Source organism: Macaca nemestrina, chromosome 15 (assembly GCF_043159975.1).
Source record: "Macaca nemestrina isolate mMacNem1 chromosome 15, mMacNem.hap1, whole genome shotgun sequence".
Classification (NCBI taxonomy): Eukaryota; Metazoa; Chordata; class Mammalia; order Primates; family Cercopithecidae; genus Macaca; species Macaca nemestrina.
Genome location: NC_092139.1, coordinates 118,015,155 through 118,025,463, shown reverse-complemented (window position 1 = coordinate 118,025,463; position 10,309 = coordinate 118,015,155). Strand labels below are relative to the sequence as shown.

Here is a 10,309-nt window from a genome sequence, read left to right as displayed (position 1 = left end):
CTCTGTGGGTTGGCTGAGTTCCTACGGGGGCTGCGGTGCCCCCTGTTCACCACCCCTTCCCTGGGCTCTGTGGGCCCTGCTGGGAGGGGAGCTGCGGTGAGGTGGAGGGGGCTGGAAGGGGCGCTCGTGTGAGGTGAAGGGGGCTGGGAGGGGTGCTAGGGGGAGGTGGAGGGGGCTAATAGGGGTGCTTGGGGGAGGTGGGGGGTGCTGGAAGGTAGGACTGCTTCTGGTGCCATCTGGTGGCTTCCATGGCCTCCTGCTTCTTTCATGCAACACATTCTTACCAAATGGCCACTGCACACCACGCATGCACTGTCTTGAGCGCTAGGAACAGCAACAACCATGACAGGCAGGGCTCGGAGCCTCCCCTGTGCACCAAGAATACAGACAGCCCAGGCAGAGGGGCATTCAGTGCTCCAGACACAAAGTGAAGGCCCAGCTTCAGATGTGGCTGGATCTAGGCACACATCCTAAGGTTCTGCTGGTCTGGACTGCTGACCCACTCACGAGGATCCGTTCTCAGGCAGCCCCAGCCTGTCTCCCCGACTGGGGCACATCAAGGCCAGGGTCTCTTGATGGGCAAGGCCTCCACTGCTCGAGTCCCCTTTGGACTGGGGCACCTCCATTCAAGCCACGATGAAAAACGGGTGGCCTTCTCTCCCCAACAGGAGAAAGGGGTACAAGGCAAACTGACATCCCCTGCTCTAGGGACCCCTGAAATGACATTGGGTTCCTCCCTTCCCAGAGACATGGCTGGTCAGAAGATCAGAGCAAGGGGGTGGACCGAAGTCTGAAGTGCTGAGTGGCAGGTCTCAGGTAGTGAGCTGGGAACCTGGAGGCCTGGCTTCCGTACTCGACCCCTGCAGACCATCGTGCAGGGGGCTGGGGACCTGGAGGCCTGGCTTCCGTACTAGACCCCTGCAGACCATCGTGCAGGGGGCTGGGGACCTGGAGGCCTGGCTTCCGTACTCGACCCCTGCAGACCATCGTGCAGGGGGCTGGGGACCTGGAGGCCTGGCTTCTGTACTAGACCCCTGCAGACCATCGTGCAGGGGGCTGGGGACCTGGAGGCCTGGCTTCCGTACTAGACCCCTGTCTCACTGGGCAGTCAGGAAAGAAGGGAAGGTTCAGTGAGACCCCACACACGTGAAACTTGGGGCTGGGGAGAGGCTGCAGGCCCAGCAGTCCAGCACCCAGGTGGGGGCCGGCATGGGTAAAACCCGGGCATAGCTGCTGGGGTGCACATGGGTGGGCCGGAGTGATCATCTGGGGACAGATGAGGGGTGGCCTGTCCTTCCTGGTGCTTTCCAAGTCCCATTTTCCTCCCAGAGTGGTGGGAGGAGAGGCAGTGGGTAGCTCACCAGCCCAGGGCTACATCCTGCTTGCTTCTTACCAGCAGGACAAGTCCTCTGCTAAATCAGCTCCGCACCCACCATCACCCGGTCCCCCAGTGAGCAAGGCCAGATTTGCCTTTTAGGACGTTCACTGACTGCAGGAAGAGGCCAGCTGGGAGGGACCGGGGGACCAGAGAGGGGCTGTCACACCCCTCCAGTGAGGAGGGGTAGCCAGGACCAGCAGGCAGTGGGATGGGGGGGATGAGCACGGAGGAGGGGTGGTCTGCTGTATTCAGGGACCACAGTGAATCAGCTGGGTAGGAGGTGCCTCTGGCCCAGGGCCTCTCACTCCTGCCCTGCCACCTGCCCTTCCTGGCTCCCCTGACCCAGGGCAGTCCTGTCACCACCAGCCTGCTTCCCCTCTGGGCCTGGGACTGTCCTTCACTGGCAGCTCCCTCCAGGGGGGCTTCCCTGGCCCCCACCGCGCTCTGACGGTGCCTCTACTGGAAGGCGGCCTCCGGGTCCTCGCACCACCCGAAACTCCTCAGTGGTCACTCCTCGGCAGTGCCACGACCCCACACCGTCCCCGGTAGGCGCATGGGTGGGACCTCTAATGCCCGGGGCAGGTCAGCTCAGTGGCGAGAGGGTCCTGTCCCCCGCCCCCCACACACACGCTCACCTGACCCGCTGAACCCCCACCACCCCCCCCACCCCCCCCCCCCCCGGCCTCCCTGGCCGGGAGGATTGCGGGCGGGCGGCGCCTGGGGGAAGCCTGACACCTCCCCACCTCCATGTCCCCTACCCTAGGGGCGAGAACCGAGCCGCCCAGTCCCCCGGGAGGCGCAGGGGCGGGGCCGGTCGCTATGGGAACTCGATTCCCGCCCCGCCCGGCCGCGGTACAGACAAAGGCCGCTCCCCTCCCCCGGCGGCCGCGGCCGCGGTTCCCACAGCCCCGGGGCTGCGCTCCCGCCTCCTACTCCTTTAGCTGAAGCTCCATTAATTCCGCACAAAACCCAGCCTGGCCCAGTGAAAGGCGACCCGGGGCGGGGGCCCTCCGGGAGGCCACCGGTGTCCTCGCTCCAATCCAGCCCCAGCGAGGACAGAGGCCATCCCCGGGCCCGCGCCAGGCCCCAAGTCGGATGCCGGCTTCCAGTGGGGAAACTGAGGCACGGGGCTTGGTCATGCAAAAGAGGCCGGAGCCGCTGGGACTGAGACCCGTTCCTTCGCCGCGGTGTGCATGGGTCCGTTGGCCAGGACCGCGCTGGCTGTTTTAATTTGGTTGCCGATATATAAAAATCAGATTTGATATTAAAATTCGGATTTTAATGTTTTAAAAAAGGAGTTATTTGGGCCACTGGGATCCTGATTTCTCACTTCGCTGGAGGGGGCCGCCCAGCCACAAAACCTCCCACCCACTGCTCTACCAGGGCGGAGGTCGGTGACCGGTGCTCCAGGAGGCAATGCTCCTCCGAGCCCTGGTCACTTTCCAGTGGGAATAAATGTAGCTGTGCGGCCCCGAGCGCGGCACAGACGCCGAGGAGTGGAGCGCTGCCCCCTTCCCCGCCGAGGCAGCCCCCCGCGCCTGGCCGCCCGCGGGGCTGACTTCAAGGACCCTGCACCCAAAGGCGGCTCCTCGGACCTGGGATAGTCAGGGTGGGCTTCCTAGAAGTGGCAGCTAAGGAGGAGGAAAGGTTCTGGGCAGCAAAAAGGATCCGTTTGGGGCCGCTGTTTGTGGGTAGGAAGGCCCCGCGGTGACGCCGCTGTCCCTGGTCCTGACAGTCCAGCGGTCGCACCTCTCCCAGAGGGGAGGTCAGGGCGAGCCGGGGCAGGAGGCCTGGAAGGTTCTCCGAGGCGCGCCGCAGACCAAGGCCTGCAGATCCTGCGTGAGAAAGCCACGCCAGCCCTGTCCCAACGCCTTTCGGCTTATTTTCCTATCCAGTGCCGAGTCTTTGGGAGGTGCTATTCTTATTTCTGTCTTGATGAAAAATACTTCCCATGGTTCACCCAAGGCTTCTTCGGTTTTGACGGTTCTTCCTCGTTGGGGAGGGCGCCGCCGGGGTGGGGAAGCCCGGGTAGAGCCCAGACGCGGGCGCAAATCTGGAGAAGCGCGCGGCCCCCAGGAGGTGAGAGCTGGAGGGAGGTGTCCGCCCTTGGCGCCCCCCCGGGAAGGGGAGGGCTGGTTTCCGCTCCGCCGCCGCCTCCGAGGCGCAGGAAGCAGCGCATTTGTCTTCGGGAACCCCCCCACGCCCCAGCCACCCAGCCCGGGAAATCCGCCCGGGCCTCCCGGCCCCGCCCCGGAGCCCCGCCCCGCCCGCCGCCACCGCCTCCGCCGCCCTCCGCTCCGCTCCGCTCGGCTCGGGCTCGGCTCGGGCGCGGGCGCGGGGCGCGGGGCTGGCCCCGGGCGGAGCGGCGGCCGGTCCGGACATGTCGGGCCCTCGCGCCGGCTTCTACCGGCAGGAGCTGAACAAGACCGTGTGGGAGGTGCCGCAGCGGCTGCAGGGGCTGCGCCCAGTGGGCTCGGGCGCCTACGGCTCCGTCTGGTAGGGGCGGGGCACAGGGGGTGCTGGGTGGGGGCCGGGCCGGGCCGGAGAGCGCGTCCCCTCCTAGCCCGCGCGAGGTTCTCGGCGTGGGGAGGGGCCTCGCCCTGCCTCCGCCCCCGGGCGCCGCGCGGATCTGAGGAATGAATTGGGGGGCGGCGTAAAGAAACTTTCCAAGCAGACGCCGTTACCGGGAGGGAGGGGGTCCTCCGGCCTCGCCCGATTCGGACCGCCCCCCACCAGGCCTGAGGCCCGGGGGGTCACAGCCGACGTGAGGGTGGGTCTCACGCGACCGAGCCCCGAGCCACCCTGATGTCCGGGCCCCTAAATGTCTGAGCACCCACTGAGTCGGGTCAGGCAGCCCCCTGGGTCTAGCGGATGCCCCTCCCCCGCCCGGGCTGGGGGCTATTGTCTGAAAAGGGAAGCCCCGCTCCCGGAAGCCAAGACCTCTCCCCCTGGGATGGCCTCAGGCTCCCCCTCAGACCACAAACCCCACTTAGGCCCTGGGGCCAGAGGACCTGGCCTGGGGCCCAGGAAGACGACAGAATCTGGGTGGGGGAGGGGGTCGACTGGGCCAAGGCCTCTGTTACCAGGGCAGCCAGGGTTGGAGGGGCTTAGGGTGAGGTGATTACCAAGAGTCCTAAGTTTCAGCTTCCATGTTGACTGGGAGGCCGATCATGGGTACAGGCTTTGAGAGGTGCAGCTGAGTCCTCACCACGGCCAATGCCCCTTAGCTGCTGCCCACTGGGGGGTCCTGGTGGGGCGTGAAGGCAGAGGCAGCCAGAGCAGGGCGTTGTCCCAGGCACTTGCAGGTTGGAAGTGGGATCTCTAGGCCCACCAGATTCAGAGCTCAGGAGCCAGCATCAGGGCTGGGGGTCCCAGGGCAGGCTGTCTTCTGGCGTGGTCCCTAGCCATCCGTCAGAAGCTGCAGGTGGGTCATGCTAGCCATCATGCCAGCACAGATCTGTCTTCCTCTCTGAGACCTCAAGGGCAGGAAAACGGTCTGGGACAGTGTGGGAGTGGCCATAGGGAACTAGGGCGGGGCCTAGCTGTACTCTGGGAGTTGCTGAGGGGTGTCCGGTTCTCCGAGTGAGGCCTGGTCTCCCCCCTTGCACCCCTGGCCCATTTTCTCAGTTCCACTGCCAAGGGTGCGGACCGGGTGCCAATTTCCTGTCACCTGACCGCACAGATACAATTGGCCAAAAGAACCTGCTGCCCCATGTGCGGGGCCACTCGCCTCACCACCTCAGAAGCACCTTTCCCTGGTCGTAGGCTGGGAGCATGGCTGCCCCAGGCATCTCGACCTGGGCCCATGAGCATCCCAGACCCAGCGGGAACCGCCCCTGCTCCCCGTTGTATGGGCATGGGGGGTGGCCGCAGCCTCCACTTCCTCTGGGACAGGATCCCAAGAGACAGAAGTAGGAGGGAGAGAAGGGGCAAGAATCAGCGAGAGGGAACAGGCTGTGCAAAGCCCTTGCCTTTAGCAGGGCTGAGGGCAGTGGGACATGGGAGGGTGGGATGAGGGGTCACTGGCAAAGGGAGTGTGCGCTCAGGAAGCTGGTGCAGGGTGGAGGGTCTGGACCTCTGGGAAGTGGGGCTGGGCGAAGGGCTGTTCTGTGGGGCCAGCACACGCCCTCAGCTGTACATCACCTTCTGTCCAGGTTTTGTTCCAAATAATGATGCAATAAACACTCTGACCAACTTTCCCTCCGCATTTTGAACATTCGGAGGCACTGGGGGTCCAGGGGCTTTGAGGTGGCTCTAGAATCCCCCTCCATGAGCCTCCTGGGACCATGGGGTCTATGGGGCAGAGGGAGGCCGGTCTGCTGCAGGTGAAAGCCAGTGGCTGTTTTCCTGCTGTGTTTTTCCACGCTGGGTGGGGGGCCTCTCCCCCAGCCTCGCTTTAAATGGGGGCCCCTGGTTGGGAGTGGGAATCAGTGGGGTCAGGGGACAGAGAAGGTCCAGGACCTTGAGGGGCGAACACACGCATGGCGGTCCAGCCCCAGGGGCTCCTTCCCAGCAAGCACGGAGAGGGTAGGCCCGAGGCGGGAGGCCGAGCTGGGGCGGCGGGGCTGGGGCCGGGGCCGGGGCGGAAAAGCTCCACTGCCCCATCCCCACAGAGAAGCGGCGAGAGCGGCGCCGCCCGGGTCCACGCGCGTGCGGACGGGAGCGCGTGTGCGCGCGGGCGGCCGCCCTCGGACCCCTCCCGGCACCGCCTCACTCGCCCGCCTTCCAGTTCGGCCTACGACGCGCGGCTGCGCCAGAAGGTGGCGGTGAAGAAGCTGTCGCGCCCCTTCCAGTCGCTGATCCACGCGCGCAGGACGTACCGGGAGCTGCGGCTGCTCAAGCACCTGAAGCACGAGAACGTGAGCCGGGGGCGGGCCGTGGGGGGAGGGCGCGTCCAGGGGCGGGGCCGCGGGCGCAGCCAATGGGTGGGTGAGCTCTGGCGATGGGGGCGTGGCCATAGGGGGCACGGCCTGGCGCTGCGGGGCGGGGCCCGGGGGGGTTGAACCACAGCCGGGGGTTCGCCGCCCAGCCCTGACGCCCCCTGCCACCCAGGTCATCGGGCTTCTGGACGTCTTCACGCCGGCCACGTCCATCGAGGACTTCAGCGAAGTGTGAGCGGCGGGGCGGGCGAGGCAGCGGGGAGCGCGTTCGCGGAGCGGCGGTGGGGCCCTGTCCTGACCCCCTGACCCCGCCCCAGGTACTTGGTGACCACCCTCATGGGCGCCGACCTGAACAACATCGTCAAGTGCCAGGCGCTGAGCGACGAGCATGTTCAGTTCCTGGTTTACCAACTGCTGCGCGGGCTAAAGGTAGGGCGCCCTGGGTTTCGCGGGTCCCCTCGCGGGGGACGGGCGGGCCGGGCCTGGCGCTCACCACGATCCCCCTCCCGCAGTATATCCACTCGGCCGGGATCATCCACCGGGTAGGTGCGACCGCAGGGTGAGGGTCGGGTCCAGCAGGGCTCCGTCCCGGCCTCCTGTGCTCACGTTCCACGTGACCTGCAGGACCTGAAGCCCAGCAACGTGGCTGTGAACGAGGACTGTGAGCTCAGGGTGAGGCCCGCGGGCAGGGATGGGCGGGGCGGTGGCGAAGCCCGTGAGGAGCTTGAGAACACCTCGTGGTCGCCCCAGATCCTGGACTTCGGGCTGGCGCGCCAGGCAGATGAGGAGATGACCGGCTACGTGGCCACGCGCTGGTACCGGGCACCTGAGATAATGCTAAACTGGATGCATTACAACCAGACAGGTGCAGGGGGAAGGCCTGGGGGGACAAAGGCCGAGGGCCTCGTCTGGCCCTGGACTGGTTCTGCATGCCAGGTCTTGGGGGGCGGGCAAGGTCCCCAAGAATATGGGACCCACATTCAAAGGCAGCCCTTCAGAGGCCGCTAGAGCATGACGGGTGCTGGCCTCCTCTGGCCCTGCAGCTACAGGCCTCCCCCTGCCCAGGGGGGTTGGGTATGGCGGAGGAGGGGGTCTGCCCGTCTCAAGGCCTGGATGTGACTGTGGGTCTCCTGGAGGAGGGACTTGGGGTGAGCACACTGATGGAGGCCCCCTCGCCCTCAAACAGTGGACATCTGGTCCGTGGGCTGCATCATGGCTGAGCTGCTCCAGGGCAAGGCCCTCTTCCCGGGAAGCGACTGTATCCTTGGCTCAGGTTGGGGAGCAGGGTCAAACAGGGCCCCTCTTGTAGGGTAGGGACCAGCGCTGGCCCCTTCTGGCGGGTCTTGCCTCTTCTGCCCCCCATGCCATGCTACTTTGGGCTGGCCATCCTCAGCTCTAGGAGAGCGGGCTCTGGGCAGCGCCCCAAAGTTTTGGGTCTGGGGGCCCAAGAGAGGTCCTTGGCTGGCCCGTGGGTGTTTCCTGAGTGATACAGACATTGACCAGCTGAAGCGCATCATGGAAGTGGTGGGCACACCCAGCCCCGAGGTTCTGGCAAAGATCTCCTCGGAACACGTGAGTTGGTGCCTGCCTCTGCTGGTCGAGTCCCAGGCTCTCTGCCTCTGCTGGTCGAGTCTGCCTCTCTGCTGGTCGAGTCTCCTCCCTCTGCTGGTCGAGTCCCAGGCTCTCTCGGGGAGAGGGTGGTGTGGAAATGTGGGGACAATATGGGGAACATGGGATGTGGTGGGATAGAGACTACGTCAGGTGCCCAATCCCTGCAGGGGAAACAGGAGAAGGGGGAAGATGTTCCTGACACCAGGGACAGTGAGTGCAAAACCATGACCCCAGCAAGCAGTGCCTGGCCAGGGCAGTGGGGTTGGGCTGGGTGGAGGGAGTGTACTTGGACCCAGCTCCTGCAGGCGTTAGGGGCCAAGTGAGGAGCTAGTCACCGGACCCTATGTGGAGAGAGTCATTGGTCTGCCTGTGCCCTTGTCCTAGCCTGTTGGAGTGAATTGAGTCTGGGGGCTTGCCAAGAGAAGCCCCAGTTTGGGGCCAGGGAGGCAGAGAGTGAGCAGCCTCCCCAGGTGTTCTCGTGTGCCCTCCAGGCCCGGACATACATCCAGTCCCTGCCCCCCATGCCCCAGAAGGACCTGAGCAGCATCTTCCATGGAGCCAACCCCCTGGGTGAGGACTGCCCTGGGGCTAGACTGGGCTCCATATCTGGCCCTGGATACAGAGCTGACCCTCTCCTCCCTGCCACTGGCTCCCCTGCAGCCATAGACCTCCTTGGAAGGATGCTGGTGCTGGACAGTGACCAGAGGGTCAGTGCTGCCGAGGCATTGGCCCACGCCTACTTCAGCCAGTACCATGACCCTGAGGATGAGCCAGAGGCCGAGCCGTATGATGAGAGCGTTGAGGCTAAGGAGCGCACGCTGGAGGAGTGGAAGGGTGGGCATGGCAGTGGCTGTGGGTGGGTCCAGGGGCCTGCAGGCTCCATTTCCCCAGAGGCAGGAAATGCCCCAGTTCCTCTCCAGACTGGTCAGGTGTGGAAGGGCGTTCGGGTGTCCAGCACAGGCTGGGGGTGGGTGGGGTTGGGGAGTGGCACAGGGCAGGTTCTGGCTCCCAGACTCTGCTGAGGCTGCTGTCACAGGGTGGTGGGCCTGGGCTGGGTGGCAGGTGCCAGGCAAGCAGGTGGGGGGCTGGGCTGTGGGAGGCACAGGCTCACCCTTTCCCTTCACCTCCTAGAGCTCACCTACCAGGAAGTCCTCAGCTTCAAGCCCCCAGAGCCACCGAAGCCACCTGGCAGCCTGGAGATTGAGCAGTGAGGTGCCGCCCAGCAGCCCCTAAGAGCTTGTGGAGGGGATTGGGCCTGTACCCTTCCACAGCTGGTCCGATTTCCTCAAGAGGCACCTCCCACATTCCTATGGTCACTGACTCCTGGCCTAGGACCCCTCGCCTTCAGGATAATCTACACACATGTATGCATGCACAAACATGTGTGTACATGTGCTTGCCATGTGTAGGAGTCTGGGCACAAGTGTCCCTGGGCCTACCTTGGTCCTCCTGCTCCCTTCTGGCTACTGCGCTCTCCATTGGGACCTGACTGTGGGGTCCTGGATGCCAAAAGGGCACCCCTGCGGAGTTCCCCTGTCTGTCCCAGGCTGACCCATTGGGGAGCGTCAACCTTGGGGTCTCTTCTGTCCCAGGGCTCTCTGGAGGACACGCTGGGGCCGGGACCCTGGGAGACTCAAAGGGAGGGTCTCAGTGGTTAGAGCTGCTCAGCCTGGAAGTAGGGGGCTGTCCTGGTCAGTGCTGAGACCCACAGGTCTAAGAGGAGTGGCAGAGCCAGTGTGCCACCAGGCTGGGCACGGACAACCACCAGGTGTCAAATGAGAAAAGCTGCCTGGAGCCTTGTGTTCACCCGTGGGTGTGTGTGGGCACATGTGGATGAGCGTGCACTCCTCGTGTTCATATGTCAGGGCACATGTGATATGGTGCATGTGAATCTGTGGGCGCCTAAGGGCCAGCAGCCATGCCTGGCAAGAAGCTGGCGCTGGGGCGGGCGTACTGTTGCCTTCCCTCTCCTCAGTTCCTGATGCTGTGAGGGGTGTTTCAGACTGGGGGCTCCAGTGGGCGAAAGGGTAGCCACATGAGCGCCAGCACGGGCTTTCTCCTCGGATATGTGACCCGCAGCAGGCTCCTGAGGCTGGGGGTGACTGGTGGTTTGGCCTTGAGGACGCTAAGGCAGGCAGCACACGCGGGTGTGGACTTGGACTCGGACACTTGTGCGCCGCACCCTGGCCCGCTCTCTACCTCTGCCCACCGTTGTGGCCCTGCAGCCGGAGATCTGAGGTGCTCTGGTCTGCGGGTCAGTCCTCTTTCCTTGTCCCAGGATGGAGCTGATCCAGTAACCTCGGAGACGGGACCCTGCCCAGAGCTGAGTTGGGGGTATGGCTCTGCCCTGGAAAGGGGGTGACCTCTTGCCTCGAGGGGCCCAGGGAAGCCTGGGTGTCAAGTGCCTGCACCAGGGGTGCACAATAAAGGGGGTTCTCTC

At 65.0% G+C, this 10,309-nt stretch overlaps 1 protein-coding gene across 1 annotated transcript; it reads left to right on the top strand.

Annotated features, from left to right (window-relative positions):
• Positions 1-3,672: 3,672 nt before the first annotated feature.
• LOC105489757 (mitogen-activated protein kinase 11) lies at positions 3,673-10,309 on the top strand. The gene is made up of 12 exons (XM_011754806.3): positions 3,673-3,874; positions 6,108-6,237; positions 6,431-6,489; positions 6,576-6,687; positions 6,771-6,800; positions 6,883-6,930; positions 7,009-7,123; positions 7,445-7,516; positions 7,751-7,830; positions 8,361-8,439; positions 8,530-8,703; positions 9,001-10,309. The coding sequence occupies exons 1-12, from the start codon at positions 3,759-3,761 to the stop codon at positions 9,078-9,080; spliced, it is 1,095 nt and encodes a 364-aa protein (XP_011753108.1). The 5' UTR covers positions 3,673-3,758; the 3' UTR covers positions 9,081-10,309.

Excerpts from the sequence above, each read along its gene's own strand:
- LOC105489757 (XM_011754806.3), top strand. The coding sequence starts at position 3,759 with ATGTCGGGCCCTCGCGCCGGCTTCTACCGGCAGGAGCTGAACAAGACC. Across the intron at positions 7,831-8,360 it reads CAAAGATCTCCTCGGAACAC|GCCCGGACATACATCCAGTC; the intron begins GTGAGTTGGTGC and ends TGTGCCCTCCAG. Across the intron at positions 8,704-9,000 it reads CACGCTGGAGGAGTGGAAGG|AGCTCACCTACCAGGAAGTC; the intron begins GTGGGCATGGCA and ends TTCACCTCCTAG.